This window comes from Ovis canadensis, chromosome 11 (assembly GCF_042477335.2).
Source record: "Ovis canadensis isolate MfBH-ARS-UI-01 breed Bighorn chromosome 11, ARS-UI_OviCan_v2, whole genome shotgun sequence".
Lineage (NCBI taxonomy): Eukaryota > Metazoa > Chordata > Mammalia > Artiodactyla > Bovidae > Ovis > Ovis canadensis.
The window spans coordinates 61,788,880-61,806,848 of record NC_091255.1 but is presented as its reverse complement, the minus strand read 5'-3'; the positions used below and the strand labels follow the sequence as shown (position 1 = coordinate 61,806,848).

At 57.8% G+C, this 17,969-nt stretch overlaps 1 protein-coding gene and 1 long non-coding RNA gene across 2 annotated transcripts in view; one reads left to right on the top strand and one right to left on the bottom strand.

The window, feature by feature from the left end:
* Positions 1-17,969, bottom strand: part of DNAH17 (dynein axonemal heavy chain 17) — a 97,110-nt gene that overhangs the window by 8,189 nt on the left and 70,952 nt on the right. Inside the window, exons 58-73 of the mRNA XM_069541994.1 lie at positions 17,190-17,285; positions 16,828-17,045; positions 14,102-14,309; positions 13,742-13,857; positions 12,760-12,952; positions 12,242-12,477; positions 11,483-11,605; positions 9,810-10,014; positions 9,135-9,299; positions 8,368-8,508; positions 7,968-8,138; positions 7,435-7,557; positions 6,718-6,911; positions 3,301-3,449; positions 2,144-2,271; positions 401-628 (exon numbers count right to left, since the gene is read on the bottom strand). Of these exons, the coding sequence (XP_069398095.1) occupies positions 401-628; positions 2,144-2,271; positions 3,301-3,449; positions 6,718-6,911; positions 7,435-7,557; positions 7,968-8,138; positions 8,368-8,508; positions 9,135-9,299; positions 9,810-10,014; positions 11,483-11,605; positions 12,242-12,477; positions 12,760-12,952; positions 13,742-13,857; positions 14,102-14,309; positions 16,828-17,045; positions 17,190-17,285 (2,694 nt within the window). The remainder of the gene's footprint in view (positions 1-400; positions 629-2,143; positions 2,272-3,300; positions 3,450-6,717; positions 6,912-7,434; positions 7,558-7,967; positions 8,139-8,367; positions 8,509-9,134; positions 9,300-9,809; positions 10,015-11,482; positions 11,606-12,241; positions 12,478-12,759; positions 12,953-13,741; positions 13,858-14,101; positions 14,310-16,827; positions 17,046-17,189; positions 17,286-17,969) is intronic.
* On the top strand, positions 3,923-10,429 carry LOC138414487 (uncharacterized). Its single transcript, XR_011246854.1, has 2 exons — positions 3,923-8,768; positions 9,177-10,429. It is a non-coding gene; the product is annotated as an uncharacterized lncRNA (long non-coding RNA).

Below are 17,969 nucleotides of genomic sequence, written 5' to 3'. Positions count from 1 at the left end.
TTTCCTCATCGTCTACACACCCCAGACTCTCCAAAAACAACCTGTGAAGGGGGAGGGGATGTTTTAGAAGCAAAGCCTTTCTGAAAGCAGGTGGCCCCAGGGAAAGGCAGATCCAGCCCTGAGTCTGAACACTAGTTCTCTCTGGGCAGGTGAGATTTTAACTGGTCTTTGCTAAGCGGGTGGCTCTGAGCAGAGAGGCTTCTGGAAGCTAAGCTGTGTCCTCCTCCCCGCTCAGGCCTACGAGCACCACCCGGAGGCCAAGTGCTCTGTGGGGGTGGCAGGCCTAGGGGCCAGAAAGCCAGATCGGGGACAGACATCTATCGGGTGGTCATGGTGGGGAAAAATGCCGGTGTAAAGCGTGGGGGGGGTCCCGCGCAGGGGGTCAGGGAGGCCGCCTCACCTGCGTGAAGAGGTCCAGGGCCTTGTGCAGGTTGGCGTACATGCCCGTGGGTGGCTCGTTGGTGATCTTGATGGCGTTCTCCAGGATGCCCTGGGGGATGATGTGGCTCTCGGGGCTGGGGGCCGGCTCGGCGCTGATGAACACTCGGTAGTCTTCGTGGCTGCCGGCGCTGTGCCGCTCCAGCTTCTTGTCCAGGGTGCTCAGCCACCGGGCCACCAGGTGGATGTTCTGCGGCCAAGACCAGGGCTCAGCGCCCACACGCTCCTCCCCAGGACAGGCCCCGACCCTGCTGTTTGCCCTTCCCCGGGGCGCTGGCCACGCTGGGTCATCTCACCCAGTGACTGAGGCCCGCGAGTCGAGGCTGTGCTCAGTTCAGGGCCTCCCGCCTCGGTGAGTCCTTCCGCCCTCCACCCAGCATCAGGGCTGAGATTACATGGTCCCTGCCCTTCCTCTTGAGAGGCTTGGGTGGAAAGCAATGACCTGGAGAAAAGGCTACCCTCGTGCACTGTTGGTGGGATTGTAAATTGGCGAAGCCCCTGTGGGTAGCAGTTTGCAGGTTCCTCACAGAGAATGAAGGGTAGGACTATGTTGTTACCCAGCAACCCCAATTCTGGACGTTTATCCAAGAAAATGAAAACGCCGATTCCAAAAGATACGCGCAGCCCTGTGTTCACAGCAGCGTTGTTTACAGCTGCCAAGGTGTGGAAGTAACCTAAGTGCCCATCAGTAGGTGAGTGGACAGAACAGAAGCACAGTGAGGCATGAGGAACAGTGAGCACTGGGTGGGGTGAATATGTGGGTAAATTAAAAAATCTCTCTTGAGTGTAACAATAATGTATCATGGGATTTAAAGTATAAAATCAGAGTGCATGATAATATCAAAAAAGATGTGGTATACCTATATATGTGTGACGCACGCACGCACGCATGCCCGCACACACAGTGGAATATTACTCAACCCTTAAAAAGAATGAAATTTTGCCATCTGCAACAATGTGGCCAGTCCTGGAGAATCTGCTTCAGTGAAAGAAGTCAGACAGAGAAAGACAAATAGGGTATGATTTCACTTACGTGTGGAATCCAGAAAACAAAGGGACAAACATAACAGAGTCGTAGATAGAACAAACAGGTGGTTGTCAGAGGGGTGGTGGGAGGAGAGAAATGGAAGGGCGATTATGAGGCGCAGATTTCCAGTTACAAAACAGATGAGTCATGGGGATGGTGGGGAAGGTGAGGTAATGTCTTTGGTGACAGATGGCTGGTAACTGGACTTGCAGTGGGGATCGTTTTTGTAAAATGAACTAAGAGAAGGATTTGAACCCGGGGTCCCCACATGGGGCCAGGCCCCGTAGACTGAGGTCCGCCCTGCTGCGGGGTCTGCCAAACCCGGGGAGGGCCTGCAGGGGGGCCAGTGGGGACCAGGATGGGGGCTTGGACAGGCTGCAGGGCCAAGGAGAGGCAGTCGAGCCAGCACAGGAGAGGAGGGGGGATGTCTTTCTCACTGCTGAAGGGTCCGCACTTGCATCACCAGGACAGTGGTGACGCCCCAGGCCACCTGCTGACCAGGCAGAGCCGTGCTTGGTGTGGGAGACTCCCGCCCCGAGCCCTCCTTCAGAGGCTGCAGGAGTCCCAGCCAGGCTGGTGAATGCGAATCCCCTCCTTCTGGCCTTCAGGCCAATCCCCTCAGGTGCTGAGGCCCGGGGGAGCCCTCCCCCAGGGGCACGGGCGCCCTCTCCGCCGCACCTGCAGGATAACCCAGTGTCCGTTCTCCGCAGCCACATCCAGGGCGTTCTCGGCCACCACCTCTTGTCCCTGCCCCAGGGACACGTTATGGAGTTTCCCGTTGTCTATGGTAAATCCCAGCTTTTTCCCTGAAGGAAAGAAAAACAGGAAAAGCACGGGGACGGCTGAATGACAAAAACAGAGGCTCCGTGATCCGCAGCTTGGAGTTCCACACCCTCCCTCTCAAAATCTGACACAAGGTCAACGCGTACCGCTTTGGAAGCCGTCTTTATTAGGGACACGGCATAATTTGCAACGCTGTGCAACCGTTTCTCTGGTTCCAGGACATTTTCATCATCTGAGAAGGAGACCCTGTATCCATCCCACTGCCCCCACCCCCCAGCGTTGGGACCACTAATCTGCCTTCTGCCTCTATGGATTCAACGTTTCAGAGGCAAGGAATTGTGGAACATGGCTCCTTGTCTCTGGCACAGCGTTCTCTCTGCTGTCCATGTTGCAAGGGTGGGTCAGCGCTTATTTTTGTTATTGAAGGATAATTGCTTTACAGAATTTTGTTGTTTTCTGTCAAACCTCAACAGGAATCAGCCATAGGTATACTATACCCCCTGCCTTTTGAACCCCCCTCCCAGCTCCCTCCCCATCCCACCCCTCTGGGTTGATACAGAGCCCCTGTTTGAGTTTCCTGAGACAGGCAGCAAGTTCCCGCTGGCGCTCTGTTTTACGTATGGTAAAGCAAGTTTCCATGTTACTCTGTCCATACATCTCAGCCTCTCTGCCCCTCTCCCCATGGCTTAAGTCTGTTCTCTGCGTCTGTGTCTCCACCGAGCCTTTCGTGGATTCACCTCGGGAGGCTCAGCCATTCATCAGCTGATGGACCTGTGGGTTTCTGGCCGCTGTGAGCCGGTCCCTGTGAAGTGTGTGTTTGGGAATGTCAGTGGGAGGGGGTGTGCCGGGCCGTCCAGCGGTTCTCCTTGTGACTTAGGAGGGACCACCTTTCCACCAGCCGTCTTTCCACCCGCTCGCGGCCCCACCAGCAGCGCACAGGGCCCCGGCAGTGGGCCTTGCTGCGTGTCAGGCACTTCCCCTGCTGCTGGGAGCGGAGGGCTCTCTCTCTGTGCTTTGGACCCGTGATGCTGCCTTTTGCTCGCCGCACTTACCCAGGGCTTCCACGTCCTTCAGGGGGTCGACCCCGGGGGAGAGGATGAAGAAGATGGGGGTGGAGGGGCTGCTTTCCTCGTAGGACTTGGAGAACTCGACGCTCCGGCCCTCCACGAACTTGCTGCCCATCTTCTCCTCCACAAAGTTCCTGAGGGGACAACACTTGGTCAGACCTGAAGGGGAGGGCCTGTTTCCCTGGGGGACTTTCTGAGGCAGAGAAGGGTCTCTAGGTAGAAAGCCATTTTCTGCCGGGGCCTCCTGTAAGCAGGGAGGCCATGTGTGGTGTTTGCTTGGGGCGCCCTTGGCTCCCGTCCACCTGCACGTGGACAGGTGAGAGGCTCTTGCCCCTGCTTTCAGAGGTGTGCAGGGTCAGCTGCGACGGGACTCAAGGTGCCATGGCGTCCAGGTGACCACACTTCTGCTCCCAAGGAAGGGGCCTGTCCCTAGAGACTTCCTGCTTCCCGCACATTTCCTATCCGCTCTCCAGACCAAGGCGCAGAACCCAGACCCATCTACGGGTCCTGGTGATCTCCCAGGGGCCCGAGGAGGAAGGACACGTGCGTTAGAGCCGCCTTGACGAGCTCCAAGGACCATAAGACATGCATCTTCAGCAAAGTCACAGAAAAACCCCAGATCCTTTTCACATAAGCGCCTCTCTCTTCCAAGCCCCAGGCTCTGTGTTGACCCTGACAAAGATGGGGTCAGTCAAGGCCCCTCTTAGGGTGACCCTGGGCATCTCACCTCGGCTCTCGGCCCCTCCCTCTTGACCACAGGTGGCTGAGCTCGCTGTGTCTGAATGAACCACGGGAGATAAACTTATGTCCAGTGTGGTCTTGGAAAGGACGACGGCGGCCTCCTTAAGAGATGACTCCCAGGTCAGTGACCTGAGGCTCTGAGCACCGTGAAGACCCTCAGGTGGGTCAAACCATCCCTTGGAATCAACAGGGAGTTAGCGGGCGGGCACCAGACGGGCCTTCCTACTCCTGCAGGAGTGACGTCTCTCGCTGCACCCATCCCCACCCAGCAGTCTGGCCTTTACTGGCTTCTGCACAGACTCCCGAGTTGTTGCTGACCCCAGGCCGGGGGTTTCCTGCTCAGTGCTGACCCCAGGCTGGGGGGGTTCCTGCTCAGTGCTGACCCCAGGCCGGCGGGTGGGGAGGTTCCTGCTCAGTGCTGACCACAGGCTGGGAGGTTCCTGCTCAGTGCTGACCACAGGCTGGGAGGTTCCTGCTCAGTGCTGACCACAGGCTGGGGGGTTTCCTGCTCAGTGCTGACCCCAGGCCCAGGGGTTCCTGCTCAGTGCTGACCCCAGGCTGGGGGGGTTCCTGCTCAGTGCTGACCCCAGGCCCGGGGGTTCCTGCTCAGTGCTGACCCCAGGCTGGGGGTTTCCTGCTCAGTGCTGACCCCAGGCCCGGGGGTTCCTGCTCAGTGCTGACCCCAGGCTGGGGGGGTTCCTGCTCAGTGCTGACCATAGGCTGGGCGTTTCCTGCTCAGTGCTGACCCCAGGCCCGGGGGTTCCTGCTCAGTGCTGACCACAGGCTGGGCGTTTCCTGCTCAGTGCTGACCCCAGGCTGGCTGGTGGGGAGGTTCCTGCTCAGTGCTGACCACAGGCTGGCAGGTGGGGAGGTTCCTGCTCAGTGCTGACCCCAGGCCGGGAGGGCTCCTGCTTAAGGCCTCCAATCGTGTTCAGCTCCTGCCTTTGAAATTGACCTGGAACATCACTGGGGATCCCTGCCTGGGAAGGACGTCTGGGAGGTAGCAAGTCCTGCCCCGGGGCAGGAACGTCACGAGCTCACTGTTGCTCCTGACGTGGCCGGGCCACGTGGTCACTCTCTGCGGATGAGTTGATGACACAGAACAGCAGGCGCCTGGTTCCGATCGGGCTCTGCTGCCCTGGTGCTGCGTCCTGGACACGCGGATACCAGAGCCACCCCCAGCTGCCTGCGTGGTGGCAGGTGTGCAGATCGGCTGGTGATTTGGGGGTCCTGATGCCAGCACCCTGTCTGCCATGGGCGAGTGACCCTCCTGGAGGTCTGTGGGTGGGAGGAGGGAAGGCACTGGGCTCGAGGGCTCGGTGGAGGGCCGAGTGAACCTGGGTGGGAGGCTCTGGGGTGCCTGGAGCCTGGGCTCTTGCTGACTGTGTGTTGTTACTATTCCCTGTGGACTTGGACCTGGATTTCTTTGCTGTTGAGCTCCACTCCCTGTTTCACTGGAGAGGTGAATCTGCTCTCCTCGCCTCCATCATGGAGCGTGACATGGGAGCGCCTGGTGTTCACGGTCGCCCACGCGGCCCTGGTGCCCTTTCTCCCGTGTGACTTGGGTGACTCACGAGTGCTCTGGGAGCAGTGGGCCTGGACACCCACACATGCTCAGCTCTCCTGGTGGGTGGCATCCCGAGGGATGGCCAGTGCCCTTCCCCTTGGTCTTCCCCAGACTTCGTCCATCCTTCCTCCAGTGCTGAGCCCAGGTGCGTCCTGCTCTCCCCCTTGTGATGTCCCGAGTGCGTCCCGCTCTCCCCCTTGTGATGTCCCGAGTGTGTCCCGCTCTCCCCCTTGTGATGTCCCGGGTGCGTCCCGCTCTCCCCCTTGTGATGTCCCGGGTGCGTCCCGCTCTCCCCCTTGTGATGTGACGTCCCCTTCACTCCGCCTGCTTCCTCCTGCGCCCAGAACCCCTCTGGGTCCTGTTCCTCTTTGGTCCCAGGAAAACAAAGCAAAACAGAAACGAACTGGTCTGTGAGTAACCAGTGGGTGTGAGTCAGGCCTTTGCTTTGTCAGAGGGGAATTCTATGAGGGACGTGGGCGTCTTTTGGGAAATCTGGTGGCTTTCAGGCCATTGGGACAAGTGGAAAGCCAGGAAGCCGCTCCGATAGAACGGGGCCTGGTCCGGTCCCTCCTTTCCCCACAACACCGCAGCGGTCTGCCCAGGCTGGTGTGCGTGAGTTACAGCGGCTGCCATTCCTGGAGTCTTCCTGTGCTCTGGGGAGTGAAAGGAACCAGGAGCCGAAACTCGATGGTTAAGTTTCCAGTCCTGGAGGCAGTTCAGGTCCAGAAAGGTTCTCATGAAATCACAACTGTTCCCCTTGCAAATGAGCCGTAAAAACAGCAGATTTACTTGCAGTCCAGCCACTGCGGCCTCGCATGTCCTCCGATGCTGATGGCTCTGCCACTTCCCTCCCCGTGGCATCCTACAAGGACCCCGTGTGGTCGTGGAGGTCGTCAGCGCCCACGCTTTTTTTAATCTTGGTGGCAGCCCTAGGGAGTCTTGTCTTCCTGTCACTTAGCTCAGGGCGTCCTCGCCCAGGGTCGGGGGAGGTGGGGAGTCCCATTGGCCACCTCTGGAGCCCCAGTGCTCCGAGAGCTCAGAGCGGGGGTCGGTGGGCGGGGCGGGGTGGCAGGGGCCCGGGCTGGGGCGCTCACTTGACGGCGTAGGTCATGCGGTCAGGCCTCATGCACCGCACCATGCACAGCTTCTGCAGCGCCGTCTTGTTCTTCCACTCCTTGGGGAAGACCTCCTTTTCCGGGGCTTCCGACTCCACCAGCTTCTTCCACCGCTTGGCAGACCCCTCGATGTCGTTGTCTAGGTTCTTGAACTCATCCATCTCCGAGAGGGCCTGGGGGCAGACCACACTTTCAGCTCTCCCCTGTCCATCCCAGGGGGGCACCCCTGCCCCTAGGCTCTGGGAGGCGCCTGACCGATCAAACGATGAGCTGCTGGGGGCTGGAGGCAGACCAGAGAAAGCGCTAGGACAAGGGAGGAGGAATCTGATCTAGGGACGTGACACTCAGCTGCTTTTCTGGGTGGGTGGGGGGCTTTGGAATGAGGGGGGCCCAGCTCATCCCAGGGGACCGCCTTCCTCTGGTCTTTTTGACTCAGACCTTGACACTTTGCACACTCTCCTGGAGGTGAGTAGGGGTTTTGAGTTTGCCACCTGCAGAGGCGTGATGATGGAGCTGCAGCTGCTGTGACCCAGTAGGACAGCAGGGTCCCCATGAGCTGGCAGGCAGCCCGTCACTCCCCAGTCCTTCCCCATTCTCCTGAACGTCCGGCCCCGAGTGCCTTGTAAACACGCTCGGGCTGGGCAGGAAAGAGCGCGAGGCAGGGAGAGAACACGGTGTTCAAAGTCTGAGACCAACCTTAATGCCGCCCCAGCCCTGGTGTTGCAAGAAGTCCACGGGCGACACGACCCCGGCCTTGAACGGGAACCGCAGGAGGAAGTCCAGCTCCACTGGGTTCAGCTCCTTCTTGATGGACAAGACCTGAGAGGCGGGGGTGGGGTGGGGAGGCTGGCTTAGCTGTTGTGCCGCAGCTCTGTGGGGTGCGGGGGGGGGCAGACGGACAGGGGCGCACCCCACCCCCCACTTGCAGGGGAAACACTGACCAGCCCCTCATTTGTTTTTATTGGGTTGGCCAAAAAGTTCGCTTGGGTTTTTCCCTTCGCTTCAACGGCTCCCATCAGGGTACCTTCCCTGGGATGAACTCAGGGGTGTCCCCCAGCAGTGCCTCAAACCCATCGATGGTGTTAAAGTGTGGGCTTGGAGCCACTGGGTCTGAGCCAGAGCCCAAGGCTCTGCATCTTCAGCACCCCAAAGTGTCCCCTGCACGCCCCCACCTTGCCCCTGGGGATTCCTCGTGGTCCGGGTCCCAGGGCACCGAGGCCGGATGTTACCTGAAATGCCACCTGTGCGAGGAAGATGAGCTTGTCCCGCTCGAAGAGCCCGCGGGCCGTGTACATGAACACCGAGTAGGTGATCTCATCTGTCAGGTTGATCACACGCTGTTTGACCTCGTCGGCGGGGGTCGTCTTCTGGATGGCCTTCTCGAACACCACATTGAAGGCCTGGGGGTGTCACCAGAGGCAGGGGCTTGGGGACAGCCCCTGAGCCTGCTCCACACCGCCCATGCCGGATCTGGTTGGTTTCCGTTGGGGTTGGGGGTCTGGGGCCCCTGCTCGGACCCTCACTCCCTGGGCTGGTGCTGGTCAGAGCTGGTGCCCCAGCTCCCGCCCCTCACGGCCACCTGCAGCCCAGACCCCGAGGGCCCCAGCCCGGGCCTGGAGGCAGCTGCACCTTGAGTGAGAACTGGTAGATGGGGTTGATCTTGTTGAGGTCGTTCAGGATGAAGTACAGCAGGGACGCCCTCGCCGCGGCCGGCCGGTAGTTCTCTCTCGCCTCGTTGATTTTAACTTCTGTGATTTTTGCCTCTTGCACCTTGAAACAAGCAGTCACAAACCAATGTCACTTAGGGCAGAAGACCTAAGTAGATTTTTCTCCAGAGAAGACAGGCAGGTGGCCTAGAGGCACATGGAAAGATGCTCAGCGTTTCTGACTGTTAGGAAAACATACACATCAAAACCACAATGAGGTGTCAGCTCACACCAGACAGAATGGCCTTCGTTAAAAAGCCTGCAAGTCCTGGAGAGGATGTGGAGCAAAGGGAAACCTTCGCTGCTCTCACTGTTGCTAGAAATGTAAGTTGGTGCGGCCGCGATGGAAAACAGTACGGAGATTCCTCAGAAAACTTGAAATATAACTACCATATGATCTGGGAATCCCACTCCTGGGTGTATAACTAGACAAACTATAATTCGAAAAAATGCATGCTCCCCTACGTGTATAGCAGCACTATTCACAATAGTCAAGACGTGGAAACGGCCAAAATGTCCATCAGCAGGTGAAGATGCTGTGCCTGGTGGGCATCTGTGCCCCCGACCCTGTCCTGGGCCCCCAGTGAGGCTGTGACTTCTCTTCTCAATGACCGTCAGCCTACCTGCCATGCCCGCTGTGTGCTATGGCTTGGGGGTACAAGGGGGTGGGTCCCCGAGACGGTTTCTTACCTTCTCCTCAATCTCACTCGCTGTGTGTTTGGTGGTCTCCAGGTTCTCCACTAAGGCAGTGTCTCCCAGGAAGTTCCCGGATGCAGCCGACAGCCGGGCCAGCAGAGAATCTTCCAGCTCTTTCAGAACAATCTTAAATTCATTCTGGGACTTGGTGAGATTCGCCTGCAAGAGGGGCAGACCCAGGAAGGGAACTCAATTGCTGGCACGGCCTGGCCTCCCCATCTTGGGGGAGCTCGGGGGTTCAGAGCCTCTTGACAGCTTAGCCGAGGCCCCTGCAGCTGCTTGTGATGAGCAGTCAGCAAGGGTGTGGGAACCACAGTGGAAGATGTGGGGGCCGGGGACCCCTGAGAGCCCACAGGTGTGACTCAAGACAGCCCAGGAGGGGACTGGTACACTGGGGCTGGTAGCGAAGACATTCTTGTGGGGCAGGAGCTCAGTGCTTTTGGGCGTCCGGGGCACCACTGTGGATTCCTATTCTCTCAGAGAAGTTGTCACTTGACTTAGAATCAGGTTTGGGGGTAGCTGGGGAGGAGGGGTGACTCATTTTGTTGTACAAAGCACACTTGGTGTGGCAAGCAAGGGCCCCTTCAGAGTCACCGGACGTGGGGGTCTTGGAGACCTGCCCCCTTGGTCCGAGCCGCCGCCTGCCCTGCTCCTCCCGATCCGTCGCACCTTTAGCTGCTCCAGGTCCGGGCGCTCCTTCGCCACCACGGCGGCCAAGAGCTGGTCCTCCAGCCCGTCCCTGGTGACCAGGAAGTTGATCAGGGTGCACTGGGCCTGCATCTCGGGCTTGTAGTGGGGGTTGAAGTACTTGGTGTGCAAGATCAGACGGAAGTTCGGGTGGTACTCCACCTCCTTGTCGCCGATCTTAATGTACCTGTGGTCGGTGGCGGGGGGTGGATTAGGAGGGGGCCCCCAACCCCAGTGACCTCGGGACAGCAGCACAGACCCCCTCGGGACTCTGGCCAGCCTGGGAGGACAGTCTGGACTTTAAAATGAAATGTTTCACTATAAAGCTGCTTAGAACGAAGGTCTTCCAGAAACCGTCTGCACAATTTCCTACTTAACCAGGAAACCATTTCCCTCTAACGTACATGAAATTGGGACTTCCCAGTGGTCCAGGGGTTAAGAATCTGCCTTCCAAAGCAGGGGACATGGGTTCTATCCCTGGTTGGGGAACTAAAATCCCATCTGCCGAGGGACAGTTAAGCCCTCAAGCCTCAACTAAGATCCGATGCAGCCAAAATAGCAAAAGAAAAAAAAAATTTTAATAAAAAAACAAACGCATAAAATCATGGTGTATTGTGTCAGGGCTCACCCTGATGAATAAATAATCTGAAACTTGGGGAAAAAAGAAAACAGAAGACTTTTCCTCCTTGGAGTGCCACTGGCCTTTCTAGAGAAAGCACCTGCTCTTCCTCTGGCTGGTCTGTTCTGGTCTTATAGGAGAGTTCACTCAACCCTGGCTGCATGTCTTACGTCTTGCTGGGAGCCTCTAAAGAAACACTCAGGCCCGGGCTGCCCCCCAACACCATTATCAGAAAGACAGAACACCAGGACATCTGGGAGCTCCCTGGGGCAGATCTGATGAGCAGCCAGGAATGCAGGCCGGTGCGCCCTTGGTGGGAGTTGTTTCTCTCTGGCTCCCCCCTCTGCTACCCCCTTTCTGGCTGAGCTCACTTTTGGGGGGGCCTCCAATTTCACCCCTGGGTATCACCACTCAGGCCAGGCCTTCCTCAGAATCTAGCATGTCAGCACGTTCGTCACCTCTATTCTGGACTTCTGCCTACACCCCTGCGTTGATAGGCGGCTCAGATCGACTCTGACCTTTACATTTTTTAAAGTTGATTTACGTTTTTATGTTAGAAAAGTAACATAAGCTCAGTGCATCAGCCAATGAATGGATAAACAGAACGTGTCAGATCCACAGAATGGACTATTAAGAAGGAAGTATGTATGCTTACTACAGCTCGCAAAGATACCCAGAGAAACCAGGCATGAATGTCCTAAAGGCCACCAGATTGGTTACTTTTACGTTATATGAATCTCAGCTAAATAGGAAGAAAGAGTAATACTGGTTCAAGATCTGCAAAATGCATGAAAACAGGAAACAAGATGACCGCGAAGGACGGCGGTCCGCAGGCCATCGCTGAGGCAGTGCTGGTGTAGGCCTTCCTCCCTAACTGGGATGTGGACCCGCCACTGCTCTCCCAGCGGCCCCTCCCAGGGGGCTTCCCCACTCACACCCTGCGGCTCCGAGGAAAGGAGAGGCCCTGCCCTTCCTCTCAGTCCGGAGGCCAGACCTCGGCGCTGAGGACCATCACATGGGGGCACCTGTCACTCACTTTCCCTTTTTTATCGTGTTCCTGCCCAGCAGAGGGTCCAGAACCGGGTCGATGGTCTCGCCAATGTTCTCGATGAGCAAGGTGTCCCCCTCCGAGATGGCCTGCTCGATGGTGTCCAGGTAGCTGTGGGCACAGCATGAGATCGTGAAGGCCTCGGGGCCCGGAGACCATGCGGTCGTAGGCCCCAGGAGGGACGGGAGAGGTGACTGAAGGGCCAATAGTTCATTCCTCTCCCAAAGGGTCCTTCCGGAGGGGAGCACAGGGCTCTCCGTGTAAATCACCCCCAGGTGGGAAGGTTTGAACACGGAACTGCTTTGTGGCTGCAGAGCTCAACGTTCCACATCTACGTTTCCTCCCACTGCCCTGCACCCTGGGAAGGCTGTCCAGCCGCTGTGTTATGGGCACTGCTTCCCATCTATGAGAAGAGATGGCACGACGACCGGCCGCAGCCTCCCAGCCAGCCAGTGACCAGGCAGGACCACCGCAGGTGGGAGTCGAGGTGTCAGCGCTGCCCCTGCAGGAGCGGCAGCGAATGGGGAGAGGGGAGCAGCAAGTTTGCTTCTTCACTGTTGGCGCTATTCCCCGGGGTCTAAGAACTAAGAAAATCCACGCCCCTGTGGGCCAGTGTTGGTTTCCAAAGACGCGTCCATTCATCTAACAAGTGAAAGGCTCTGCGTGGGCTTCGCAGACTTCCGGCCGAGCTAACGGGCTGGCCACCACCTCTGGAGGCCCACCCCGCCCGCCTTGGTGGCCGCGCACCTCTTCTGTCCCAGGCGGATGGCCTTCAGCTCGCTGCTGTATTTGTTTTTGATCCACTTGATGCCTTGCAGCTGGGCATCCACGATGAGGGGCCAGCGCTCCGTGTTGCACAGGATGGTGGCGTTCTCCGTGGACATCCGGTCGCTGGGGAGCCCCTGGTTGTTCCAGGAGGCCACATCCGCGTCGTCAGTCAGCAGGGTCAAGGGGTCCAGACCCTTCGTGATAGGGACTGGGACCTGCCGAGGGGGGCAGTGTGGTCTGACTCACCGCTCGGGGGGAAGCGGCTCCCTGAATAAAACCTGTGCCGCAGGGGCAGATAGCCGCTCGCAGCCCCTTGGGACGTGGCCAGAAAGGATGTCAGCATTGTCCGCGCTGGGCCACCCTCTGCACCCTGGCTACCCTACAGCCTCTGCCTTGTTCATCACAGGAGCTACGGTGAGACCTGGCTGGGTCTGCCCTCCCCTCCCCCACGGACCTCCCCAGATGTCCTGAGTGATGAACACCACGGGACCTCTTACCTTTAAATGGTTTATGTAAGGGATCCAAAACCTCTCCATCAGCTCGTTGCGGTATTTCTTGGTGAAGTAGCCCACGTAAGAGACGAAGGCAGAGATCAGCAGGACGTCCCCGCACAGCGTGACACCCTGGCTTTTGAAGCTCTCCACTGACTCGGCCCAGCGGACGTTTTCTGACGCCAGTCCTCCCACTAGCCTGAGGTGGGGGCCAGGGGTCAGTGGACGAAAGAGGAGCCCGTGCTCCTGGCTGGAGGGAGGGCAGGCTGGAGGGCCGGGAAAGGTGTGCCTCCATCTGCACCACGAACCTCATGGCTTCAAAGCCTTACTTTGCTCAGTGGTTCAGGAGTGAATGTGCTTTGTGGGGAGTCTGGGGGAGAAAACGCTTTAGGGAAGCAAAACTAATGCTTTCTGGGTGCTGTTGGGGATGCTGAGCTTCCTTCCCCAGGGTGCTGGCCTCACGGGCACTCTGATGCTATCTGACCACATGACCTGACCGCTGAGGCCGCTGCCTGGACACTGCTGAGCACACGCTTTGGGCAACGGCTAGTCCGGTGGCGGCCACCTGGCCCCGTGTAGGGTGGGGACTCCAGGCTGTGCCTCATGCTTCTCAGGCCACTACCCGAGGGCTGGTCCCCGACCCTGAATGGCACACCCAGCGTCCGAGAGCAGGGCCAGGTTTGCAGAAATACAGACGCCCGATTAGGCTCACGGAGGTGTGTCTCTGGCATCACCTGAGCAGCCCTTCCTCCCGGTGACTGAAAGACCACCTTTGACTGTCCCAGCAGAGGTGAGTCCACATCCCACCGGAGGCGAGGTAGGCAGCCTGGGGACCTCCCAGGGTTAATCCTCACGACTCTCTGTGCTCAGAAAGCGGGGGCTGCACCTGGGGCTTATCCCCCCAGAGGCTGTTCTGTGGGCTCATCCCTTTCGGGGGTGGCGGGTCTGAGGACAGGACAGTCTTGTGATGGGATCGGGGGTGAGGCACCTGTTAGCCAGCGAGATCACCCTATTGGTAGCGTCAGCCTCCTGCTGGCACTTGATCTTCTCGGCCGTCGCTTTCTCAAATGCCGACGTCAAGTTGCTCAGGTTGGCGTTGAGTTCCTGGAAAGACAAGGTGGGAAGGCCCTGAGATTGGGATGCCCCTGGCTCTCCCGGGAGTAGAGGCAGCTGAGCCCTGGGAGGGCTGAGATCCCCGAGGGGCCTGAGGGCCACAAGCATGGCCGAGGCAGGCGGCCTCGGGGGTGTTCTGGGCCCCACATCAGATGCTCCGTAACTCACAGGGGTGGCCAGGCCAGCCCCTCTCAGGCGGAGACGGTGGCCGGCTGCCCCCGCGGGCCGCACTCACAGCAATCTTGTTCTTGATGCGGGAGAGCTTCTCCTGGGCCTCGGCCAGCTCGGCGTTGGCCTCCTCCAGGGCCTGCCTCTTGGGGGCCACGTCACAGTAGACCTCGTAGAAGCGGACGATGTTAATGCACCAGGAGCACAGGCCCGCGGCAGCCGTGGACTTGGAGCGGATGAACTCGGGGTCAAAGGTCGGGTTGCCTTGGTAGGGCCTGGGGAGTGAGCGACAGCGGGTTGGGGACTCAGGCTCCCGCCAACCCTGCACCTGCCACCTCTACTCCCGCCTCTGTCTGCGACTCCGGCGCCCATTATGAGCCATAGGAGGAGCAGAACATTTAACATACTATCTTCTGGTGTCCTAATGATCACAGAAAGAAGAAGACAAGACCAAAACTCAGAACTCTGGCCTCTGCAGTGGAATTAAGGGTATGAAAGGGAAAAAAGTGAAAGTCACTCAGTCCTGTCCGACTCTTTGCGACCCCATGGACTGACTGTACAGTCCATGGAATTCTCCAGCCCAGAATACTGGAGTGGGTAGCCTTTCCCATCCCAACCGAAGGATTGAACCCAGGTCTCCTGCACTGCGGGCAGATTCTTCACCAGCTGAGCCACAAGGGAAGCCCAAGAAGACTGGAGTGGGTAGCCTATCCCTTCTGCAGCGGACCTTCCGGGCCCAGGAATTGAACCAGGGTCTCCTGTGTTGGAGGTGGATTCTTTACCAACTGAGCTATCAGGGAAGCCTATGAAAGGGAAAAGAAGTAGTGCTATCAAGGTGAAGAAAAGCTGCTTTCCCGCCCTGACCCCCTTAGCTCTCTGTTCCCTGCCCCCCCCGTAGCTGGTCTCACTTTCATTCTGCAACCACTGCGGCCCTTGGCAAGAAAACGTGTTCAGGGGTCGGCAGCTTGCCCAGATTTATGCCAACAGGAAGTGTTGGAACCAGTGCCCAGCATCACAGGTGAGGCTAAGGCTCTCCAGGTAAGACTTCAAAGAGGTGACGTTACCGGGGTTACCTTACAAAAGTGATGAGGAACAGTGCCCACAGATGCAGTTAGGAAGCTCTAGAAACTAGTGTTTTTAAAATAATGGCGACATCATTGAGCGTTAACGGACTGAGCTTTCTGCAGAAGGAATTCTGAATGGATGATTCAAAAATCATAACTGAAGTGTGATTTGAGCTTAGGTGGGGAACACAGCCCATCACCTCCTCTATCTGGCATTTTTTTACACTCTGTTTAGGCGGTGGGTCTGCATCTGTTAAGCACACTCCAGACAGCATGGGGAGGTGGCAATTGCGAAGTTTGCTGGGTGACAAGAAGACACTTATCATGGCACTATTTATGATGGCAGAAACGGAAACAGCCTAGACCCTCAACAGCGCAGGTATAGTTAAGTAAATTACAATTCATCTGTGGTTAAAAAAAAAAAAGGAAACAGATCAAGTGTTTTGACAAGATAGGGAAAAGATTTTTTCTCCTGCAACGTTAAGTAAAAAATAAAAAGCAGAACAGATAATTGCATATAGACAGTATTCTTTCAACTACCAGGGGGAAAATCCAGAGAAAAGACTGAAAGGAAACATGCCAGATGTTGACACAGACCGCTTCCTGGAGGTGAGTCTGGAAGTGTTTCTCTTGAACTTCACACTAGTCCTTAGTCATCAGATGCTTTTCATTCGTCCAGCTCTCTTCTGATACAGACGGAACTGAGAGGCTGGGGTCTCACCTGGGGTCACTGGGGTCATGGGAAGGCCTCCCTTTCTCGCTTGGGGTCAGGTCAGCTTGGCCCTGAAATTGGTTTGAGGGGGATGGCTAGGCACAGAGTGCTCACAAGTCACTTCAGTCGTGTCCGACTCTTTGTGACCCCGGGGACTGTCGCCTCCAGGCTCCTCTGTCCGTGGGATTCTCCAGGCAAGAATACTGGAGTGGATTGCCATGCCCTCCTCCACGGGGTCTTCCTGGCCCAGGGATCGAACCTGCGTCTTTAACGTCTCCTGCATTGGCAGGAGGGGCTCTTTGCCACTAGTGCTACCTGGGAAGTCTGCTCACAAGGGCAGTGCTCACCAGTGCTAGTGTTACTGGATTTACGGGGCAAGATGTGGGAGTGCCCACTCTGCACACCCTTTCCAAGTCCCACCTCAAGACAGACTAGGACCTGGGGCCCTTTGCTGCAGTGACTGCACCTGACAAACGTCTCCTTGAGCAACAAGTGCAAAGAAACTGTAAGGGACTAAAAATAACTACATGCACGCACAGCTAGGACAAACTATGAACAAGATACAAAAAGGCTAAAACTCACTGCTGCTTCTAAAGTGCCAGGAGCCACAGCAGGGTCCTGTGCATGATCTCTGCATGCAGCACCACCCCTCCGACCCCACCCTCCAATCCCCCCTTACCCTCACCCCATTTAAGAAGCCAGATCGACCAAGGCTGGGGAGACAGGGTGATGAGGCTCCCCCCGAGCTTGGGATCACGTTTCACCTTGATGCCCTGGTAGCTCAGGTCCAGGTAGATGTACCCAGACTCTTGTCTGCTGGCTTTGGGGTCCCGCCTTCTCTGTGCTGCCCAAGACCCTGCCCTGCCCCCAGCAAGCACAGGCTTCCCTTGGGACCATGTGGTGTGCAGCCAGGGACAGGCGGGAGAAGGTTCGAGACTACACAGGGCCTGAACATGATATGTTCCCGACAAGATGAGACCTGGGCAACCCCATGGGGGCGGCCGAGCCCCGACTCACTTGAACGCTTTCAGGCAGGCCTCGGGGATGTGCTCCTTGTCGAACTTTTTCAAGGAGTCCAGGAAGGTGTCCACTTTGCCCATCATGATTTTCGCAGCTTTCCAGCTCTTGTCCTTGGGGATCTTGCCCCCAGGTGCGGTCAGAATCATCACAGCGGCCGTGACATTGACCACGGCATCCGGGGGGGACCCGAAGGACTTCAGCTCTGTCAGGTTGTTCTGCAGAGACAGGTGGGTGGACCTGAGTGGGGATTCAGCCCTCAATAGGGCCGGGAGGCCCCCGGCAATGACCCCATGGCATCTCCTCTCAGCTCAGAGGTCCTGGGCCCTGATTCTTCCTCCTCCTCCTCCTCTTGCCCTCACCTTGTTCAGGGTGTCAAGGGCCTCCTGCGCGGCCAGCAGGGCCGGCTCTGCCTTGGCCAGGTCCGTTTCACAGGCCTTTTGTTTCTCGGTGACATTCTGGAAGGAAGCCAGATGGAAAAGATGGATGCTGGGGTCCATGTGGATGGTGCGTGTGAAGGGGGACCCTAAAGGGTGGCGAGGAGGGGTGAGGAGGGGCGCTCCCCTCTGCTCTCACTCTCTGGGTCACCGTCTGGAGCCCACCTTCCTGCCCCCCAATGCCTGCTGGCTCCTTTGCCCCAAAACACTCAGGTCAGAAGGCCCTGGGCCGTCAGCTGACCTGGGACTCCAGAAGGGGAACACTGCCTTCTCTTGGCTCCAGCTTCCAGGCCCAGAGGAGAAACCCGGGGCCATGCAGGCCAGCCCACAGGGCTTTGAGGCCTCGTCTCCTGGTGCCATTGTGGAATCCCTCCCGATTGGGCCAGTTTCAGAGGTGCAGGCCATCCTCCTCTTAAAGTGGGAACACCCTTATTCACACATCCATTCATTCATTCACGCATGCATGTGTTCACTCGTTGGGCCGGGAAGAACCTCTCTGAGCTTCCAGGCACCAGAGAGATTGGGAGAAGCTTCCTATCAATCAATCAGGACCTGAGTGACAGCAGAGGGAGACGAAGAAGGCCGTGGGGCTGGGAGCTGTGCTGGGCACGGGGGAGGGTGGACAGAAGGAAGAGGGTCCCTCTGCAAAGAACCTCCCAGAGAAGCCCACCCTGTGCCCGGCTTCAGGGAACAGGGCGTGGAAGG